The sequence below is a fragment of the Phacochoerus africanus genome, chromosome 9 (assembly GCF_016906955.1).
Source record: "Phacochoerus africanus isolate WHEZ1 chromosome 9, ROS_Pafr_v1, whole genome shotgun sequence".
In the NCBI taxonomy this organism is placed as follows: Eukaryota; Metazoa; Chordata; class Mammalia; order Artiodactyla; family Suidae; genus Phacochoerus; species Phacochoerus africanus.
The window spans coordinates 23,501,038-23,523,153 of record NC_062552.1 but is presented as its reverse complement, the minus strand read 5'-3'; the positions used below and the strand labels follow the sequence as shown (position 1 = coordinate 23,523,153).

Genomic DNA, 22,116 nt, shown 5'->3' with positions numbered 1-22,116 from the left:
AAAGACAATTTGGAGCAGTTTCAGTTCACAGCAAAATTGAGAGGGAGATACAGAGAGTCCCCAGATTTCCCCCCACCCCACTCATTCACAGCTTCCCCCCGTTATCAGCGTTGCCCAACAGAGTGGTTATAGTTGATGAACCTATACTGATATATCATTCAAAGTCCTTCATTTACAGAGGGCTCTCTCTCGGTGTTGTACATTCGGTGGGTTTGGACAAATGTAGGATGACAGGTGTCCACCATTACGGTACCAGACAGAGTATGCTCACTGCCCTAATCCAACGGACACTTACTGTTTGTCTATTACGGGTCGGCCGCAGTGCTGGGGGCTGAGGATTAAGAACAGAGGAGAACCCGGTCCTGTCCTCCAGGGGAGTCGAGCCCAGGCCTGCCTGCTGTCAAAGCCCAGGCTGCTTCCACTGCACCCCTCTGCCTGTCCTTTGCATTTCCCACTCCCCCATGGCTCCAGAAAGTTGACTAGAAGAAAAAGTGGGCAGGGCATTGGGAGCACAGATTTATATTTATACTCCATCTATCGCTTCTTTCCTTCATTAGAGTATGAGCATGTCCGTACATGCCAGATCTAAACTGCATTGGGCCCTGGCCCTGTGTATTACCCGTGTCTTGCCAGGGGGCGGCTGCTGAGCCTTTCCTCGTTTCTGGGAGGTAAGGAAGAGCAGAGTGATCCCCCATTATATGGAAGGCATTTCCAAAAACAGAAGCGAATTGCTTACAGTCATTTAGCCAAACAGTGTTACTGCCAGCCGTGGAAATTCGGATCTCTTGATCATGACAGAGTTAAAGGAGCTGTTATTCTTTTTGGCTTTCTTGGGAAGAGAGGATGGAGAGTAGGGAGGGCTGTGGATAGGGATTGAATAATGGACTTCAAACATGTGAAGGATGTTTCTGCAGTCCCCGGTCTTCTGAAAACCCTCCAAGAGACAGAGAACTGAAGGCACACAGGGATGGCAGGAAGTAGCACACCAAAGAAAAACCTTCCGGTTAACAAGCAGAGTGATGAAGGCTGGTGAGGTGTTACCTTTTCTGGGCTCTTTCAGAACTGGAGGAGCTGTTCTTGCATCAGCTCTACTGGGGGAAGTCTGAAGGCTGCGAGCACACCAGGGCTGGGGTAGCCACGTCTCTTGCTTTGCTCTCTCTCTCTGCTTTCTGTCCTTTGCCCTTTGTTCTGCAGAGCATCTGCTTATGGAACTTCTCTATTTGCAGTTCTGAGCTCACAGCTGTGTACACTAAGGCCATTGAACCCAGGATACAGTTAAAGCTGTTGAAAGTACATATGCTTAGTTGTTTTTGTTTTGTTTTGTTTTGTTTTTTGTTTTGTTTTGTTTTTTTTGGTCTTTTTAGGGCTGCACCCACAGCATATGGATATTCCCAGGCTAGAGGCTGAATCGGAGCTGTAGCTGCCAGCCTAGGCCAAGCCACAGCAATGCCAGATCCAAGCTGTGTCTGCAACCTACACTGCAGCTCATGGCAATGCTGGATCCTGTAACCCACTGAGTGAGGATTGAACTTGTGTCCTTATGGAACTAGGCGAGTTCATTACCATTGAGCCACAATAGGAACTCCCTCTTTTTTCTTTTTATGGTTGCACCCAAGGCATATGGAAATTCTGGGCTAGGGGTCAAATTGGAGCTGCAGCTGCCAGCCTATGCCACAGCCACAGCCACAGCAACACTGAATTTGAGCTGCATCTGTGAGCTACACCACAGTCCGAGGCAGTGCCAGGTCCTTAACCCAATGAGTGAGGCCAGGGATCAAACCTGCATCCTCATGGATACCAGTCGGATTCTTCACCCGCTGAGCCACAACAGGAACTCCCATACGCTCAGTCTGACAGCCTTAACACAAACCACCTGTTCAAGTCCAAGTGCCGGAGCCAGAATCAGAAGCCCACCTCCTCCAGTCCTTTTCCTCCTTTTTCTTTCCTTCGCAGACATCCCAGGAGTTTGTGGAGAAACTGACCAAGAGACTAAAAAGACACCCTGAGGAGACAGGAGGCTTCCAGGAGGCACCTCTGGCCTATGATGCCATCTGGGCCTTGGCTTTGGCTCTGAACAAGACGTCTGGAGGGGGTGGCCGTTCGGGAGTGCGCCTGGAAGACTTTAACTACAACAACCAGACCATAACTGACCAGATCTATCGGGCAATGAACTCCTCGTCCTTCGAGGGCGTCTCTGTGAGTTACAGCGGCCCCCTCCCTCACCCTGCCCTCCCATCCGGAGAGGCCTCTCCGAGGCCCCTTCTCTTGGAAACATACCTTCTGCATCTTAGCGACCTCTCTGCAGTAAGCAGCCTCAGACCAGGGAACCCCCAAGCCAGAAAACTCCCCAGAAACCTGGAAAGGAACTGGTTTATTCCATTTCTTTCAACCTCTCCCTTTACTTCTTTTCCATCCAGATATTTACGAGTCAGATGAAAATGATAGGATTTTAAAAGAGGAAACAGCCTGAAAGATTGTCTTATTCTTTTAAAAGTAGGGAAATCGGTATTGATTTGGGTGGGATTTGGTGACTTGCTCAGGTCACACATCCAGAAGCCAGTCCCCTGATGCTCTATCTGGGGATTTTTCTCATTCAAATCTCCTGGGTGAAGCTTCTTTTCAAAAGAATCATGTTTCTCAAATCTAGGGTATGGGCATCTGGGGTATGTCCTATATGCAGGCAGATGCCATAAATAGAATTCATTCAGAAGCTCAATTACATCAAAAACATAAGGATTCAAAGAGTCCCTGATGTTCTCTTTTCGCTCTTGCTTTTATCCCTTCTGCCTTCCTCCACATGTTTCTCCCCCTCAGGGCCATGTGGTCTTTGATGCCAGTGGCTCTCGGATGGCATGGACGCTCATCGAGCAGCTGCAGGGTGAGCGCTGGGGCGTGAGGGGGACGGGGAGGTCAGGGGCTGGGCTGGGGCTGGGTTGGGACCAGGAGACGTCAAAAATTGCCTTGGTACCTTCCTACCTTCTGCCCATTCTTTTAACTGTTTTCATCAAGCTTTTAAATAACAGTGATGATGATGATAAAAAGCTTAGCTATGGGTGGGTTTCTTGGAGTTGCAGTGGTTGTGCTCTTGAGAAGGGATGCAAATTGAAAACAGCTACTCCCTTCCTCCAGTGGCTCCCATTTTAATCTGAGAAATTTCCAGGAGTTCCTGTTGTGGTGCAGTAGAAATGAACCCAACTAGTATCCATGAGGATGTGGGTTCGATTCCTGGCCTCACTCAGTGGGTTAAGGATCCTGTGTTGCCGTGAGCTGTGGTGTAGGTTGCAGATGAGGCTCAGATCTGGCGTTGCTGTGGATGTGGTGAAGGCCAGCTGCTGCAGCTCTGATTCGACTCCTAGCCTGGGAACTTCCATATGTTACAACTGCAGGCCTAAAATAAAAATAAAAACAAAATTGAGAAATTTTCTTTCAGTGGCTTGAGTTGATTTTAAAGGGAATCCATTGCATTTCCTTGATATGTGAACAAATTATTTCTAATTTTTCTGTAGTACATATAGTTTGGCTTCTTTAGATGGTAGATGGTATTTTCTGATAACTTAGCACACTTAACAGATTTGCAAAACTTCTGAATTAGTTTTCAACTCCAATCCTGCTCTCAGCAGGGCCAGAAGAACCATTTCTTGGCCTCCCGTGAAAAGTTTCCTTCTTTCCTTTTCCCTCCCTCCCACATCCTCTCAGATCTTCTTTGTAACCAGGTCAAGAGGGAATGGACTTCAGCCATGGTCAAAGGGGTGTGAGCTGCCTTTAGAAGGAAAAGTTATGGTAACTGGGGCAGCTCGAGAAATCTTAGGAGTGACTGAATTTCACTTTGTGGCTTTTTAAGAGGCAGATGCAAACTTGTCTAAGGAATTAGAAGCCAAGTCAACGGAAGAGAAATTTCTAAAATTAAAATGAAAGCCTCTGGGGAAAAAGATCCTGTGATTCTTCCTATCATGAGAGGGAGAGTAAGCAGAAACATGTTTAAAGATTTAGAAGCCAGAATCACAGCGAGAGACATCTTGCTGAGAAGTGTGAGCCCGTGGAATGGGCGGCAGACACCCTGTGGAGCCTTCATCGCTGAAGGGTGTTAAGCATATAAGATATTCTTATTTTTTTGCGTTGCCTTGGGGTCCACCCTATAGTGCTTTGAAGTCAGGTTGCTGATTCAGGTGACTCCCAGGTCCTTCCAAGTATCCTTCAGGGGCTCAGGTAAAGGGAAAATCGGATACAGACACGAAGGACTGCTTTAGGGAGGTGGGAGGTTGAGGATGCTTGGGGTCGACTCTTTAGCTACCCATGGGTCACACCTTCTATGGCCATCTGTCCAGGTGGCAGCTACAAGAAGATTGGCTACTATGACAGCACCAAGGATGACCTTTCCTGGTCCAAAACGGATAAGTGGATTGGTACGTGGATCCTGTTTATTATATTGTTCCTTCAACCACTCTGAGCAATTAAGAAAAAGAGTCATGTGTTTGAGTGAAGGTGGGATGGTAGCTGCCATTAGGTCGAAAAGTGCCAGGGGGAAGGGCTAGGGGCTGGAGTTAAGAGAAAGAGAATAAAACCTCCAAGACGTGGGTGGGGGAGGCTGGCGTATTTGGCGAGGGAATAGGCAGTTGGTAGCAATGCACTCTTAAAAATAGTACATTGCTGGGACGACTGCGGATCAGAGGCAGGGGTGGGAAATGGAAGCTCCATTTGGGTTTCCCAGATGTTCGGCTGACTTGATGTATCTGAACAGCTACTTTGAGCCTCCAGTTACCTCTTCATCTTTGTCAGGAAATTGTTGCTTAAACCGTAGGAGAGGATGCAGAACCTCATTTAATTGTCTTCTGCTAAAAGGTGCTTTTTAAAGAGAAAAGGGAAGCAAGTGTGTTCTCTCTGCTTCGTGGGCCAAATAATAGGCAACGGGGAGGATACCCACGGTGGGCAAACGGAGGGCTCCTGTGAGCAAGCAAAGGCTTGACGTCTTTTTTTTTTTTTTTTTTTTGGTCTTTCTGCCTTTTCTAGGGCTGCTCCCTCGGCATATGGAGGTTCCCAGGCTAGGGGTCTAATCGGAGCTGTAGCAGCCGGCCTACGCCAGAGCCACAGCAATGCCACATCCGAGCCGCGTCTGTGACCTACACCACAGCTCACAGCAACGCCGGATCCTTAACCCGCTGAGCGAGACCAGGGATTGAACCCGCAACGTCATGGTTCCTAGTTGGATTCCTTAACCACTGAGCCATGATGGGAACTCCATGGCTTGGCATCTTAAGGACGGAGGGCAGGCTCGGCCATGGACACAGCTGCCTTCTGCCCTCCCAGCTCACGTCTAGTAGTTCTCAGCACTGCTGGAGCTTTGACTTTTTTTTTTCTTTTTTTAATAATTTGAATTTAGGACAGTGTCCTGTACTGCTATAAATGCTGTATGCCCTAAATTACGCTTTTTTTTTTTAAGCTAAGCTAATTGAAATTAGTCTTTTTTTGTGTGTGTGAACTCTTTGACAAGTTGGAGCTCCCCTTTAATAATAACTTAAGAACACCTCTGGGAATATCACCCTGCCAGGGCTAAAATCAGATTAGTTTTTTTTTCAACCTCCTGAGGTTAGGAGGCCAGTAGGTACTTTGAGGCACCTTAACGTTATGAATTTATGATTGTCTTTTGCAGCTTTTGATTTGTTATAAGAGACCTCATAAAATTTATTTCTCAGTATCCCTTTCTCTCCCTTCCATTTTCCTTTACTGTAAGAAAGATGGAGAAACACAAAGAGCAAATAGTAACCAAAAAAAAACCTGCAGATACAGCCCAGCCTGTAGCTCCATCTTCTCATCTCCTTTCTTTCTTCCTTCCTCCTCTCCTTTCCTTTCCTTTCCTTTCCTTTTTCTTTTCTTTCTTTTGGCCGAGTCTGAGGCATGGGGCCAGGGATGGAACCCATGGTAGCCCAAGCCACTGCAGTGACAATGCCAGATCCTTAACATGTGGTGCCACCAGGGAATGCCTTGTCTCATTTCTGATTGCTTCCTAAGAACCCCAGCATCAAAGAGCATTTTGCCTGCAGCAGCCCCTCGTCAGGGCAGTTAGGGCCTCCTGTCCTCAGCACTCAGAGCCGGGTGTGCAGCAACTTTGTCCTTCCCCGCATTTCCCTGTCCCACCTTCATGCCTTTGTCCTCCCTCCTCCCTCCTCTCTCCCCCCTCCCCTGTGCCATGCAGGAGGGTCCCCCCCAGCTGACCAGACCCTGGTCATCAAGACGTTCCGCTTCCTGTCACAGAAACTCTTTATCTCCGTCTCCGTCCTCTCCAGCCTGGGCATCGTCCTAGCTGTTGTCTGTCTGTCCTTTAACATCTATAACTCCCACGTCCGGTAAGTTTCTCTTCTGACCTTTCCCTGTTCTGTCTGCCGCTCCAAGGCAATCGTGTTGCTTGAAGGGAGTGACAAGGACACCCATGTCACCCCCGGGGCCATGTGTCATTGAGGTCTCCGCTCTGAATTACCGCTTTCCCAGTGACCACTGGGCACGAAAAGGGGGAGACCAGCTCTAACTGCCATCTCTGCTCCAACGCGGCTAACAGAAAAGTGAAAAAGCCTCAGGGGCCAGGGGACGCCGGGCAGGGCTCTAAATGGAGCGAGTGCCGCCCTCGCCAGCCCGTGGCCCAGCTGGCCTGCTCTCGAGGCCCCCGCTGCCTGCTCCGAGCCTGCCTGCCTTTGTCCCCCGGCCCTGAGGTGGGGGTCAGGCTGTTGCGGGGCCTCTGGGGTCTGGAGCCTCCCCGGAGAGGAGGGGCGAGCCTGCTCTTCTCCCCCCCTCCCCGCCTCTGCCCTAGTTACATCCAGAACTCCCAGCCCAACCTGAATAATCTGACTGCCGTGGGCTGCTCCCTGGCCTTGGCCGCCGTCTTCCCCCTCGGCCTGGATGGCTACCACATCGGGAGAGGCCAGTTCCCCTTCGTCTGCCAGGTGAGGACCCTCCGGACCCCCAGGAGTACCTTCTGGGCCCTGCAGGCCCTGCCTTTCCTTCTTCTTCTCTCCCCGCCCTGTCCCTGCTCCTTCTCCCGACATGGCCCCTCTGGTCTCTGTCTGGCTCCGTCCCTTCTTTCTGTGCCTCCAGACTTTTTCATTCTGTCACTAGCCTGTCACTTCCAAGGTTGCCATGGCACGCCTTGCAGAGGAGAGGCGGGAGGTACTGAAGGCCACGGAAGGGGGCCTGCACAAAGCACCCTTGGACAATGGTGGCCTGTCTGTGGCATGGGGGCCGAGAGCAAGAATTGGCATCTTCCCGTGGGAGCCTTAGCTGCGGTTTGGAAGGACGGAGGCGGGGATCTGAAGCAACAGAAGGGAGAGCAGGGGTTGGGGGCGGGGACCACTGACACCAGGAGGAGACCCTGTGGGACCCTAGATACATGCAAGTTTCTTGGGCTGCGGAGGAGGGCTGGCTTCAGCAGTGAGATTTGTGTGGTTCTCTGTTACGGTGGTGGGAGACACGTGTCCTTTCCCTGCTCACCTTTACTCCTCTGCTCTGGCCCGTGCCCGCCCTGGTGGTGCATCTGTGCATGTGGCATTTGCACGCACAGGCACTTCCTCAGAGGCTCTCTGTCCCGGCGAGACCCGTGCTGGGGGAGAGGTAAACGATTAGCTGCAGTGACGTCTGAGAGGTCTCGGAGCAGGGGTCTGCTGTGGGAGCAAAGAGAAAGCCGCTCCCAGAGCAGCTGGGCCGACCTCGCCAGAGGCGGCATTTGGAGACTGAAGGGCGCGGGGGGTTTTGTCGGCTGGAGACATAATGGATGGTTATTCCAGGGGCAGGGGAACGTCCTGTGGGTAGAAAAGACTCAAAAGAGAGTAGGTCAAGGGCGAACGAGCAGTTCAGCATGGCTGCAGCGGGGGGCAGGTGAGGGCCTGGGGGAGACAAGCCCGGAAAGGCGGGTGGGACCAAGTATGAAGGGTCTTGTGCCACAGCCGGAGGTGTTCGGGCTGCAACCTGTCGGCACTGGGGACCCGCCAGAAGTGACTGGCATTAAAACCCAGGGTTTTTTGGCAAGGTCACACAGGTGGCAAAGTAGAGGGTGGAAGGGAGGAATTTGTGAAAGATGGGGAGACTCTGCCCTGCCCGGCCGCTACCCCTCCCTGGCCGCTCCTGGCTGCATCCTGCCATCCTGCATCCGTGTCAGCTGTCCTTCCTGCAGCCCCGCCCCAGCCTGGCCACAGCCCCACCTGCCTCCCGGCCCTGTTCTTTCCTGCCCTCTCTCCTTTCCTAGGCCCGCCTCTGGCTCCTGGGTCTGGGCTTTAGTCTGGGCTACGGCTCCATGTTCACCAAGATCTGGTGGGTCCACACGGTCTTCACAAAGAAGGAGGAAAAGAAGGAGTGGAGGAAGGTGAGCAGCTTCCCGCCCCCGGGCGCCTGGCTCTCGGGTTTGGACGACCCCCCTCAGGCCCGACACGCCCGTGCTGTGTGTTCGCCCAGACCCTGGAGCCCTGGAAGCTGTACGCCACGGTGGGCCTGCTGGTGGGCATGGACGTCCTCACCCTCGCCATCTGGCAGATCGTGGACCCCTTGCACCGGACCATTGAGGTACTGCTGGGGAGGCGGCGCTGGGGTCAGGCGGCCGGGCAGGGCTGGGTGTGGCCTTGAGGAGAAGAGCCGCCGTGGGAGGTGCTTTCCAGCCCTGCACACCTCAGCGGCTCTACCTCCTGCCCCCAAGGAGCCCCATGAGAGGGGGGCTCACCTGAAGAAGGGGAGGGGTGGGGATCTGGGAAAGATGGGCAGACTTTCAGGCATCGTAAAAAGTGGGGAATGGAGTTCCCGTTGGGGCTCAGCGGTAACGAACCCGACTAGTATCCATGAGGATGTGGGTTTGATCTCTGGCCTCGCTCAGTGGGTTAAGGATCTGGGGTTGCTGTGAGCTGTGGTGTAGGTTGCTGACACAGCTTGGATCCCGAGTTGCTGTGGCTGTGGCATAGGCTGTCAGCTGTAGCTCTGATTAGACCCCCAGCCTGGAAACCTCCATATGCTGCAGGTGGGGCCCTAAAAAAAAATGAAGCAGGGCACGAGCACTTCCAAGGTGTTCAGGCAAATGCTCCTGGATCAAGAGTGGGGTCTGGCATCAGAACTGAGGGACCAAGAGGAGGGGAGGAGGGCAAACATCTTTCCTCACTGATATTAGCATCCTCACTGTCTCTCCTTAGACTTTTGCCAAAGAGGAACCGAAGGAAGACATTGACGTGTCTATTCTGCCCCAGCTGGAGCACTGCAGCTCCAAGAAGATGAATACGTGGCTTGGTGTGTGGGGCGTGGGGGGTGGGGTGGGTGGGCCAGGACAGTAGGTCTGGAGGGAGAAGGGGCTTTGGAAAAAGAGGCAGAGAGCTTATGTCAACCCAGTTCCGACGTCCTCTTCTTTGTCACTGCACTCATCTTTTCTGAGAACGGGGAGACTTGGTCTTTTGCTGTGAGAAGCTGAGGGTCCAAAGCAGGGGGTGTGGCAGGGCCTGCGGTCATCAGAGGGACCACTGGGGATGGCTCTTCCTCGTCTGCAGTCAGCTCCCTGGAGTAAGACCCAGCTGCTCTGGGGGTTTAGGCCGCCTTTGGCCTTTTAAACACAGCTCTGACCCGTGAGCACAGATGGCACACCTCCCTCCTCGTGGAAAGCCGTCTTCCCTCCTGGAGGGGAAGGGGTGAGGCCCTGGGGGCGGCCTAGGCCCTTGCTGGCTGCAGGCGCTCACATCCACCATCTTCCCGTGTGACGTGGCTCTTGGTCCCTCGCAGAAACAGTGAGGTCTGCGCCGGCCGGGTGGGCCTTGGGGGCAGTGGGCAGGAGGGGTGTGCTGGGTGGGACAGGGTGGAGTGGAGAGGAGGCCCCCCTGCCCCGCGGAGCTATCAGAAGGAGCAGCAGCTGTGAGGGGCCTAGAGAGGAGGCGGTGAGAGGAGGTGGAGGTCCCATTGTCCAGGTGACCCGTTCCTGCGTCCTAGGCATTTTCTACGGTTACAAGGGGCTGCTGCTGCTGCTGGGTATCTTTCTCGCCTATGAGACCAAGAGTGTGTCCACTGAGAAGATCAATGACCACCGGGCTGTGGGCATGGCCATCTACAACGTGGCGGTGAGCTCCTGGTCACCTGGCCCTGGGTCTGGAACTGACGCAGCAACCCGGGTGGGGCGGCCTGGGACGAATCAGGTGCCAGATCTGGGGTCGGTTAGGTGGAAGTCTTCAACCTTTTTTTTCCAATGCCTGAGATCTGTAAGCACTTTACAGTCTGTGAGGCACACATTAATCTTCATACAAAGGCCGGTGAAGTGGATCTTAGCATCCTCACTAGCTCGGTGAGGAAGCAGGAGGAGGTTCTGTTACTTGTCTGTGGCTCACGGGCTATGATCTGAACGGAGATTTCCTGCCAGGGAGGCTGGGGACTGACCGTCAGGGACTCTTGGGAGCTCCTGCTGGGAGGGAAGGGTTGACTGGAGCTGGACCTGCTTTGGGATGGTATTTGGGATTTTTATCAACCCAGAGTGGAGGGAGGATGAGCCTGACTCTGGGTCCTTGCAAATGGAACCCGCCCTCCCAGACTGTTTCCTGGAGGAAGAAGCCCCTGGCTCCCGTGAGCCTGCAGAGATGTGACCCCAAACATGCTCGGCCCCCAGGTCCTGTGCCTCATCACCGCCCCGGTCACCATGATCCTGTCCAGCCAGCAGGACGCGGCCTTCGCCTTTGCCTCTCTCGCCATTGTTTTCTCCTCCTACATCACCCTGGTCGTGCTCTTCGTGCCCAAGGTGCGGTTCTGGGTGTTCTCCCACCCTCCCCAGCCCATGTCCCCTCCAGCCCTTCTTCCTATGTCTCCTGCTCCCACATCATCCCTTGTTTTGGGCCTGGCTTGTCCCTCTTATTTTCATTCCTTCTACCCGCAACCCGCCGTGAGCTAACTGCTGACACAGCCCCTGCTTCGCCATCCACGCCCCAAACCCCTGTCCCCAGATGCGCAGGCTGATCACCCGAGGGGAGTGGCAGTCGGAGGCGCAGGACACCATGAAGACAGGGTCCTCGACCAACAACAACGAGGAGGAGAAGTCCCGGCTGCTGGAGAAGGAGAACCGTGAACTGGAGAAGATCATTGCCGAGGTGTGTGGCGGAGGCAGGGTGGTGGCATGCGGAGGCGAGGGAGCAGAGCCTGAGATTGCTCTGAGATCGGGGTTCAGGTGCCTGTGAGTGATGGAGGGAGGGTCTCAGGAGACAAGCTGCCAGGGAGTGAGCGGAGGAGGGTAGGGAAAGGGCGCCTTAGGTAAAACCCTAGTGCTGGGCTCAGCAGGTCGCTGGGGGCTCTGGGGCGAGACCTGCGTTGTGGGCTGACCTGCTGGAGGCGGGGGCGGGGCCGGGGGCCCTGTCCTGGGGGTTGAGTGGGCCCTTCAGGGAGAGGGACCTGAGCAGGTCCCCAGGGTGCCCCCGGCTGCAGTTAGGGGCCCGGGTATTCAAGAGGGGCTGAGGGCAGGCTGCGGGAAGGAGGCCTGGGCGAGCCCCCTTCTCTCCGCGCCCCCCCCCTTCAGCTGATGCCGCCCTGTGTTGCGTTCTCTCCTAGTTCTTCCCCCACAACGCCCCCCACCCCCGTTTCTCCGCCCCTCTTCCCCTCCTCCCACCCTCTCCTGACTTCCTCTCTCCCACTCGCCCAATTGTTTTCTTCCTTCAGAAAGAGGAGCGCGTCTCTGAACTGCGCCATCAGCTCCAGTCTCGGCAGCAGCTGCGCTCCCGGCGCCACCCTCCGACACCCCCAGACCCCTCGGGGGGCCTGCCCAGGGGCCCCCCCGAGCCCCCCGACCGGCTGAGCTGTGATGGGAGTCGAGTCCACTTGCTTTACAAGTGAGGGAGGGGGTGCGGGGAGGGTGGGACAGGCCAGGAGGGAAGGAGAGGGAGCGGGGAGGGGCGGGAGGAGCGGGGGTCACCACCCCAGGTGGGAAGAACGCGCTACTCCATCCCATCTCTTGTAAATACCTGCCCTCTGCGCCCCCCGGGCTGTCCGGGTCTCTGGGAGCCAGGCCGTGTTCTCGCTCATTCGTTCATCTCCTTTCCCATCCCTACTTTATAATCCAGCGTGGACCCGGCTTGAAGCGTCTCACTCACTGGCTCCTTGGCAGCCTCACTAGGATATATCCCCCCCTCCCCTTGTTGCCACTGCAACCCCTCAGCTCCCTCGCCTTTGTGCTCTGCTCCCACCCAGCAGGGATCTCCCCAAAGTGCTCTTTCTGCCCCAGTGGGGCCTCCCCATGTCTCCCCGCATCCTCATCTCCTTCATCCTCCTTGCCCTTCTGCACAGCCACAGGTTTTGTCCCTCTTGAATTTTGCTTCTCCAGGGCACTCCTTCTGGTCAAGGCTCTCGCACTCCCCCTCTCTGTCCACCCTGCCTCCATCTCGCCTGTGTCCTCCCCTCCCCCAGACCGGCTCCTGTGCAGGCATGTGTTTCACATGTGCTTTCTTCACAGCCCCCGCCGAGGCCCGTGTGCTCTGCTGAATTCCTGTCACTCATGGCTGTGCATGCCCTGCTCATGGTCACGGGTGTGCCCTTGTGAGGGCGTGTGTGGGCGGCGTGTGCCATTTGTCTAGCATGTCTTCCCTATGTGCACACATCAGGTTTATCCATGCACTTTCCCGGGTGCTCTCGGGCACCCTCTTCCCTTTGCACCTTACAATCCTTGGATTTTTCTGGCAGAGGTGTGTGCACTCACCCTGCACATGTTAGCACTTTCCCCGGTTCACGTGTGGCGGCACAGTCCGCATCCTCTCCTGGTCACGCTGGGTTTCTGCTCGCAGCCTCCCTCCCCTCCTTTGTGCTCAGGGACCACCTTGGTCCACAAGCAGATCATCCCTCCCAAGAATGCTCCCTTTGCTTTTGGGTTTTTCTGGGGGCAAGAGAGAAGAAATGGGGGGCAGGTTTGGGGAACTGTTTCCAGTGGATAGTTGGTGAGGCTCCTGACCAAAGGAAGGCCCCTGACTGCTGAGATGGACACATGGGCCTGTGGGGCGGCCGGGGCTGCTGTCTCTTGGGGAAGGAGCTCCCCGCGTCCCAATAAACCAGTGAACAGAGTGGCTCGGCCCCTCGTCCCTCACTGACCAGAGTGGGCTTCAGTCTGAGGAGGGAGGCTCGGCGGGCTCCGTGGTGAGGAAGAGGCACTGAAGTGGCGAGAAGGAAGAGGTGTTTTACTGCCCCACGGAGGGCTTAGCAGGACTCGATGGGGTGCCATTAGTGAGAGATGACATTAGAGGGTAAGTGTGTGGGCCCTGGCGTCCAACGGCCAGAGCTTCGGGTTCCACCACATGCCAAAAAAATTCCTTCCTCTCTGTCCCCCGAGTCCTCCTTTGAGAAGAGAGTCGTCGTCATCACCACCGCGGTCTGTCACCAGTCTCTCCCCGAGGGGTGGCTGCACATGGTTCTTGGCTCCTGGGGTGTGTTGGGTAAACACTAGCCACCATCACTACTGTTTAATGAGTTCTCTGACAGTGATGGGCACATTTTGGGAGCCTGGAGCATGTGGCTGAACAGCTGTGAGGGCTCTTCTTCCCAGAATTAAGAATAACAAGAAAATTACGGCTGCTAGGTGGCAGCACTGGAGATGGCCCCTGAGCATTTCCAGCCTTTCAAGTCTTGGAGAACTCTGAGCGCTGGAAGGAACTTGCTATCTGAATGAAAGAAAGTGCTGACTGGCCAATGGAAAACCAAACCAAACCAAACCTTGCCTGAGACTTTTCTAATTCTTTGTGTCCTCTTGAAGTGCTTTTTGAAACTCAATTTTCTCTTTTACTATAATTTTTTTGGGGGGGGGGGGGATTTTCACGTTTTTGTGAAAGAGCTGCAAGGATCGGATGGGCCCTGCCATTTCATTGTCCTGTTTAAGAGCCAATTGCTGAAGTTGCCTGAGAGCATGGGGAATCGGGAACTTCAGAGGTTTAATTCTGGACCCAAGCTGGGAAACCGTGCACTGGGATTATTCACATTAGACCAATAGGACTTGATTCGAGTTTCCCCTCTTCCCACAATGGAGTATCCTTGAGGAAAGGGGAAGAAGCCTGTGGAGTAGGTAAGCCGGTAGTGTGGAAAATGAACAGTTGGGAAGTTCCCATTGTGGCGCAGCGGAAATGATTCTGACTAGGAACCATGAGGTTGTGGGTTCGATCCCTGGCCTTGCTCAGTGGGTTGAAGATCCAGCATTGCCATGAGCTGTGGTGTAGGTTGCAGACTCGGGTCAGATCTGGCATTGCTGTGGCTGTGGTGTGGGCCGGCGGCAACAGCTCTGATTAGACCTCTAGCCAGGAACCTACATACGCCGTGGGTGTGGCCCTAAAAAGACAAAAGAGAAAAAAAAAAAAAAAGAGTTGGCTTCAGAAGCAGCAGCAGGAGTTATATCTCAGCCCTGGGCAGAACCGAAAAGACCAGAGTTACCTCCTCGAACTTTGTCTGAACTTAGTGGGGCTGCAGATTACACACGGAGGGACCGAAGTTCTGTGGGGCCAAGGCAGGAGCAAAGGGACCGAAGTTCTATGGGGCCAAGGCTGGGCCAGGCAGGAGCAAAGGGACCAAGTCAAATGGTAGGGCCAGCAGAGACCCTGGTGTGAAGGGGAGGTCTTGCCATGTGCTGCAGCCACCATTCAGTTCTGGGAGGGGGCACCCCCTCAGCCCCTCCAGCCCTGCCTCAGTCAGGATGGGCTTCACCCTCAGGCTTCAGATTGCTTTCCCACTGTGGAGCCCTTGGGCCCCAGGCTGCTTGCCAGGCCTCGGTGCCCCCTGCTTTGCCCTGACTTGGCCTCTTTGCCCCAGTCACTTACTAACGGAGCTTTTTGTGAGCTCTTTGCTGCTATGTTACTTTTGTTATTTTTTGCAATCGTCAAGTTTTGATGGGAAAGTAAGTGTCCCGAGGGAGAGAGAGAGAGACACACACACACACACACACACACACACACACACACACAAACCAGAGAGCCAGCTAGGTTGAAGCCGTAGCACCACCTCTGCTGTATCCCACTGGCCAGGCAGTCATAAGGCTGTGCCCAGATTCAAGGAGAGGAGACATGGCCCCCACCTCTTGGTGGGCTGACCCTCAGTCTGCTGTGCAAAGAGCCCGTGGGGTGGGATAAATACCTCGCCATCACTTTCTTTGGAGAGAAGGACCCACCCCATCTGGTCCGCCTTCTCCAAAGCAAGTGTTCACGGCGCCTGGCCTGGCCCCTGGCTGCCCTCCCAGACTCGCACCCAATCTTGTCTAGTCGCTGCCTTTCAGTCTCTTCCCAAGGTCTTTGGTTTCTTCTGGACGCTTCAGGACCACTGGCAGTCCCACGCCCCGCCCCTTCTGCCCATTGCTTTCCTCCCTCCATCCACTGCAATGTAGGCCCCTCTGCATAGAGGTTATACACTTGGGTTTTTGAAGCACAGACTTATGTTACGTTGCACTTCACGGTCCATGTGGAGGGGATGAGAGGGTGGGCTTCATATCTGACAGCTCCCCCCGCTCCCCCAAAGATGGGTGATGTTCAAAATACTTAACCCCGGAGTCTCTGTTGTGGCTCAGCAGTAACAAACCTGACTAGTATCAGTGAGGACGCAGATTCGCACCCTGGCCTTGCTCAATGGGGAAAGATCCGGCATTGCCGTGAGCTGTGGTGTAGGTTGCAGATGCGGCTTGGATCCCTTGTTGCTGTGGTTGTGGTGTAGGCTGGTGGCTGCAGCTCAGATTCAACCCCTAGCCTGGGAACCTCCATATGCCACAGGTGAGGCCCTAAAAAAAAAAAAAAAAAAAGCACCCCCCCCCCAAACCAGAAAAACTGCACCACCACCAAAAAACTCAAAATACTTAATGAAAGGGGCATCCACATACACAGCCCCTGGAGCAAGGAAGGGTTTGCTAGAGACCATGACGGGAGCTGAGCCAGCCACTGCGGGGAACCTCGTGGAGGCTTCTGTGGTGGGTGCCATGCGGGGCTGTGACACCATGGGGTGCGGAAAGTGACACTTAGCAGCACACAGAGTTCTCTGCGGCGGAGGGAGGAAAGATCATCTTTTCTCTCCACTCTCTCAGGTCCTTGACTTAGCTGGGGCCCTGTAAGTGAGGCCAGCAGGAGGCAGATTAACACGAGAAAAACAGAAAAACACGTGCATCGTGAAAACACAGGGAAATTCAGTGATGAACCCAATGGGGTGGTTAGAACCGGAGCTTAGAGACCATTTTAGGCAAAACGAAGGACAAGGGGTTTGGGGCTTCTGGGTGGTGGAGGCAAGTTTGGGGAAAATGGTCAGGAAAAGTGGTAAACCAGGGTTGTTAGTAAGGTTTGTTTTGCAGATTTAAGCCTGTGCCTTCTCCTTAGATTAAAGAGTCCTCCTCTTCCTGGTACAGGAGAGGGAGATGCCTTTATAAATGTATATTTACAGAAAGAAAACTTGTGCCCTGTTGTAGAGCTTTTCCTGCAGCTGCTGGTTTTCAATGGCTTTTAGGTTAAAACAGTTCATAAGCCAGGGAGTTCTCTGGCACAGAGGTTTAAGGATCCGGCTGTCGTCACTGCAGTGGCTTGGGTCACTTCTATGGAGCAGGTTTGGTCCCTGGCCCCAGAACTTCCATATGCCACGGGTGCAGGAAAAAAAAAAAAAAAATCCATAAGGATTTCCCGTCATGGTCCAGCGGAAATGAATCCTATGAGGAACCATGAGGTTGCAGGTTGGATCCCTGGCCTCGCTCAGTGGGTTAGGGATTCGGTGTTGCTGTGGCTCTGGTGTAGGCGGCAGCTGTAGCTCCAGTTTGACTCCTAGCCTGGAAACCTCCATATGCCGCCGGTGCAGCCCTAAAACAAACAAACAAACAAAAAGATAGGACGCTTGTGAGAGATGCAAGCAGGCAGGCAAGAAGGCCCCCAGGATTAGTAGGCTACAGTTTTATTATCCAAGGAGCTTGGGGGTCGGAAAGGACCACCTCTTTCTCTTTCTTGGGAGGTGAGGAGTGGCTCCTCCTAAGTATCAAAGGTGTGTATTCAAATCAGCCGGAGGAGGGGCAGTCCTCAAACCCCTGCCCTTGGTCTGAATCTGAAAGCAGGCCTTATCCCATCCCCCACCCAATGACCCGAGGCAATTTGGCACCGCCTCTAGTCAAGCAAGCCTGCCTGGCTCTGATGGCCTTCCAGAGCCACTGTTAACTTACAGTGATCTCCCAATGTCCCATAGGTTTCCCTCTCTATCCATGGGTCCTTTACTTCCACAACTACCTGTTCCACAACTACCTGTTCCTACTCCATCCCTATCAGTCTTACAGTTTGGGAGTGGATCATAAAGCCACAGATAAGGATCAGGGTAGATGTACACTTGCATTCTTCTTCAAAGCTGGCATTTAGTGGCCCTGGGACTGGTTCTGGGGGCCTCCTTCCTTCTGGAGTGAAGGATGCTACATCAAGGAGTTAACTGCTTTCGTTTGTTGGGGCTTTTAGTTCTGCAGAACCGGAAGATATTGTGATGTATACACCCTGAGGGGGAACCGAGACCCCACCCCAAGGCTGTGCTATTGTTTCCTGGCTGCTCCTCCCTGGTCACCCATCCCCTCCTTTTCCTGATTAGCAACTGCGTGAACCTGCCCTTTGGAACTCAGGAAAGCTCAGGGAGGCGGAAAGAGGCCCATTTCCCAAAAACAAGAAATAAGGGACGCAGAAAGGCTTTTGTGTTCAGGACCCCCACAGGGCCCTGCTCCGTTGCACTTCCCCACAGTAAATCAGCAAATATGTCTATTAATTTTGTTCCCTCTGCTGTGTTTCAACCCTGTGAGGAGAATTCTCTGATGCCCACCCACGTTGCCCAAACACTTTATTCTTTCATTCTGTATGACTTTGGCCTCTTAATTGCCCCCAACTCAGTTGTGTAGCAGTTACTTACGTGGCAGTTATGTCTCTGACCAACGTGATGGCCTTTGGACACTTTGAGGGTTGTGACTGAACAATCTCAGGCTGGATTTTCTTCTAGAGTAGACAACTGTCCACACAGGCTGAAAGGATTCAGAATAAGGCATCAGTCCTAAAGCCTGTTAAAACATTTATTCAACACGTCGGTTTTCATTAAAAGAAATTCTTTACACTGCTTCATTGACTTCTCTGCTGTATTTCCATGTGAGTCTATCTGGAAAGGACTTTGCAGTCTGAGGACATTAAGGCCCCAGGGCACAGGGAGCTGAGGAACCGGCACAAAGAGCAGAGGTTTCCAGGTCCCAGGGGAAGAGGACAGAGGTGGTCACAAGAAGAAGGTGTTACATAAGTGATTTGAGAAGTGGAATTAGAGTTAGCATTCCTCGTGTGGTTGAGATTAGTATTGAATAGAAAATGGGGATCCCTATTGAGATTAGGGTACAATCTAATTAGGAGGCCGAGGAGACAAGAAGATTAGCACATGGAGGCAAAAATGAAGATTAGGTTGAAAATAGAGTTAATGCTGCTGTTCTGTGCTGATGCCAGAGTAAATGTTGAATCAAAGCTATTTTGCGTTGGGACTAGAACAAAACTCGGATTTTCCTTTTTCTTTCTTTTCTTTTTTTTTTAAATTTTCTTTTTTCTTATTTCATCAGCGTCGCACCCAAGAGAATTTGGTATTGTCATTGCCAGGGGAAAGCTGGGAGACAGCATCTGTGAGATTAGGAACCCAGGACACTTTACACCTTCTCTGGAGACATTCATTCATTTCTAGACCTAATTGGGGGCCAATTTTCCGCAACATTCCAGGCCTTGCTTCCAGGAGTCAGATCTAGTGAATGAAGGAGGCCAGGCGTGCCCATCACGCGCTGTACCGAGACTTCCTCCGAGCAGGCTTGTGTTTCTTCTTCTCATGGGGTACTTCAGGTGGAGCATTTGATAAACTCTTATTCCAGGGAAGGAAGCAAACTTCCTTCAGCTAGGGGATCAAATTAGACATATTTCTAGACTGAAATTATTTCCTCAAAGTTTACTGAGAGGTTGAGACTTCTCACCAGGACTGGGGAGACACTATTTGTATCAATCTTTTGATTGATAAACTTGAATCTCAGTAAACTTGAATCAGGCCACCTGGGTCCAAATCTCTGACATTTTTAAGCGGCTACTTACACTGCATCTGAAAAACGATAACAATATTATCTGCTTCTGTGTTCTGTTAAAACACTCTAATTAAATCAGCCAATATGTGTAAATTACTTCAAATGGCCGCTGGGATATCAAAACCTGTATATAAATATCTGATAATACCATAATAATCACCTTTCTGAACAAGAGCACAGGACTGATGACAGACATGGAGAGGCCTTAGGAGTCTGGGATGCCAGATGCAAAACCCCCATTTTGCCACTAGATGGCACCAAAGTCTGCATTGTCAAAGCTCTCCCGCAGGCATCAACGTTGATGTCTGAGCTGTTTCTCTGTGATTTGTGAGTGCTGTCAAAGAAAAAAGTTAAGCTTTCTTCCTGAGGCTCTGTTCTGGCTCTTAGCCTAAGGACACTGAAATGTTTGATGACCGTATGAAAACAACAGCATGTATTTGAGAAGTTGCCCGGCTGGAAGTCACGGGGGCCTGAGTTTTAGTTCTAACACCGTGTGAGTTTTAGTCCTAACACCGTGTGTTCTGGACTGACTTTCTTCTTAGGCTTCAGCTTCCCCCACTCCCTGCTGTCATTTGAGGGGATAATAGAGTGAGAATGCAAAACACACACATGAGGAAGTGGAAAAAGCTTGGGGGAGAAGTAAAGAATATACAGTAGAAAATAGAAATGGAGGTGAAGAAATAGTGATGACATGAGACGTGATATTGAAACGGAGATGAAAAAATTAGGGACGTCATCATGGAGGTGAAGACCATTAAAAACAGAAAGTATTACATTTGATTCATCTGTTTCACACAGAGATACATACCTCCCCTTAACACATTTTCAGTCTCTGTCTTTTTCTCACATACATACACCCACACTCACACGTACGCACACACACGTGGGTGTTATCCATTTCTGCGATGTGATGGGTGTGAGGAAGAGGGGGGGTAGGAGCACAAACTTCCTGACAAAACCGTGAAGAAGCTCCTCTCATTTTTAAAGTACATGAAGCATCTCTCCTTCAGCTCTCCCTGGAGTCCTCGTCCTGCCCCAGCAACCTCCCAAGCGCCCTCTTGACCTCCTTGTTCCTCAGGGTGTATATGAGAGGGTTAAGCGAAGGCGTGCCCACCGCATAGAAGAGACCAAAGAACTTGCCCCTCCTCTGGGCATAGGGACTTTTGGGCTGGAGGTAGACGGCAATGACTGAGCTGTAGAAGAGGGTGACCACAGCGAGATGGGAGGAGCAGGTCCCCAGGGCCTTCCTCCATGCTGTGGCAGAGCTGATCCTCAGCACTGCCCGGGCGATGGCACCGTAAGAGACCAGGATGAGACTGAGGGGCACCACCAAGATGAAGACACTGGCAACAGCCATCTGGATCTCATTGTAGGTGGTGTCCCCACAGGAGAGTCGAATTAGAGAAGGGACTTCACATACAAAGTCATCTATCTGCCGGTGGGGGCAGAAGGGCAGGCGGAGTGTGGGTGGTGTCTGGACTATCGATTGGACCAGACCCATCACCCAGGCCACCGCGGCCAGCTGCCGGCACAGGCGGGGGTGCATGATGGTGGCATAGTGGAGGGGTTGGCAGACAGCCACATAGCGGTCAAGGGCCATCACTGTCAGGAGGACACACTCAGTGGTCCCCAGGAGCAGGAAGATGAAGAGCTGGACAGCACAGCCAAGGAAGCTGATGGTCTTCTGTGGGCCCCACAGGTGGGCCAGCATCTGGGGGACACAGCTCGTGGTGAAACAGAGGTCCAAGAAGGAGAGGTTGGAGAGGAAAAAGTACATCGGGGAGTGGAGCCTGGGGTCCAGTGTGGACAGCAGGATGATGAGTGTGTTGCCAGCTAGAGTCAGGAGGTAGGAAGCGAAGACAACCGCGAAGAGGAGTCTCTCGAGCTCTGGGTGTTCAGAGAAGCCCAGGAGGAAGCCTGCCGGGGAGCTGTGGTTGACCATGGCCTGTTCCCGTCCAGACCTAGAGGGATGAGGGCTGTCGGGGGAGTGTGTCAAGTTATCTTATGAAAAGTCCCACTGGGGACTTGCCAGGTCACAGCAGGCAGACGTTTCTCTTCCCGGTCCTCTCGCCCGGCATCCTCAGCGTGCACATCACCGCCTCAGGCACATCGCCAGCAGCTCCTTCATCCCCTCTTCCTCCAGGTCACTGTTGAGGAAACTGAATGCGCTGGGAACAGGTGGAGCCTCACACTGGTTCCTCAGACACACTGGCTGAATTTAAAGGAGGCTGATGTAAAAGATGAATTAACTAATTCATTAACCCAGCGCCTGTGTATTGAGTTCTACCAAATTTGGAGCACTATTCTAAGGGCTGTATTCTACCTTATGTATTTAACACAAGACTAGGAAGGTAATATATTTTGAATAAATTTTCTGAGTATAAGTGACCTCTGTAGAGTCGATCATTTCTCTATTGGTCCAATGAATTTTTAAAGCTACCTAATTTTTCCCATATATTTTATGCTTATTTGCAGGGCAGCTTATCAGAGATGGAATGTTTTTAGCTATGAGATGTGTTTTCCTTTTGCATCTAGTGACCTGTCCACAGACAGCTTGGTTTGGTTGCCTGAGTCACTGATCAGCAGTCCTGGTGGGGAAACTCATCCACATGCTTGGTCCACACGCCTGGTCCCTACATGGGAAGCTTACAGGCAGGAGGTGACGGTGGCTCCGTGAACCACTAAGTTCAAGGGAACATTGTTAAAGACTCCAAGATAAAGGCCAGTAATACCAACATACTGAGGTAATTAGAGGAAAAGGTCAGGAATGTGAAAGAACAGTTTGGGTGCACATATCAAGCTAAGCTTCCCAGAAGAGGTGACCAGATTATTATTTTTTTTTTGGCCGCGCCCATGCCATGTGGAAATTCCCGGGCAAAGAATTGGAGCCACTGCAGTGACAATGCTGGATCCTTAACCCACTGCACCATAAAGGAACTCCTGAAGATATATTTTTCATACCATAAAATTCACCCTTTTAAAATGTATAATTTAGCAGTTTTTAGTATATTTATAAATTGTGTCCACCAATAGTATCTCTTCCAGAATATTTCATCACTCCCAAAAGAAACCCCGTGCCCCAT

The 22,116-nt window shown here is 52.6% G+C and overlaps 2 protein-coding genes across 5 annotated transcripts in view; one reads left to right on the top strand and one right to left on the bottom strand.

The window, feature by feature from the left end:
• The window catches only part of GABBR1 (gamma-aminobutyric acid type B receptor subunit 1), a 29,292-nt gene extending 16,260 nt beyond the window's left edge, over nucleotides 1-13,032 (top strand). For all 4 annotated transcript variants that reach the window (XM_047797810.1, XM_047797809.1, XM_047797812.1 and 1 more), the window contains 12 exons: nucleotides 1,954-2,196; nucleotides 2,815-2,878; nucleotides 4,326-4,403; nucleotides 6,191-6,341; nucleotides 6,800-6,932; nucleotides 8,228-8,344; nucleotides 8,434-8,541; nucleotides 9,156-9,249; nucleotides 9,937-10,064; nucleotides 10,604-10,732; nucleotides 10,935-11,078; nucleotides 11,641-13,032. In XM_047797810.1, coding sequence (XP_047653766.1) covers nucleotides 1,954-2,196; nucleotides 2,815-2,878; nucleotides 4,326-4,403; nucleotides 6,191-6,341; nucleotides 6,800-6,932; nucleotides 8,228-8,344; nucleotides 8,434-8,541; nucleotides 9,156-9,249; nucleotides 9,937-10,064; nucleotides 10,604-10,732; nucleotides 10,935-11,078; nucleotides 11,641-11,814 — 1,563 coding nt within the window. In that variant the 3' untranslated portion in view covers nucleotides 11,815-13,032. The remainder of the gene's footprint in view (nucleotides 1-1,953; nucleotides 2,197-2,814; nucleotides 2,879-4,325; nucleotides 4,404-6,190; nucleotides 6,342-6,799; nucleotides 6,933-8,227; nucleotides 8,345-8,433; nucleotides 8,542-9,155; nucleotides 9,250-9,936; nucleotides 10,065-10,603; nucleotides 10,733-10,934; nucleotides 11,079-11,640) is intronic.
• Nucleotides 13,033-17,070: 4,038 nt separating this feature from the next.
• On the bottom strand, nucleotides 17,071-21,871 carry LOC125136429 (olfactory receptor 2H1-like). Its single transcript, XM_047797237.1, has one exon. It carries the CDS (start codon nucleotides 20,973-20,975, stop codon nucleotides 20,040-20,042), a length of 936 nt encoding a protein of 311 aa, XP_047653193.1. The 5' UTR covers nucleotides 20,976-21,871; the 3' UTR covers nucleotides 17,071-20,039.
• Between the last annotated feature and the right edge of the window lie 245 nt (nucleotides 21,872-22,116).

Coding starts and splice junctions, on each gene's coding strand:
- LOC125136429 (XM_047797237.1), bottom strand. CDS start 20,975: ATGGTCAACCACAGCTCCCCGGCAGGCTTCCTCCTGGGCTTCTCTGAA.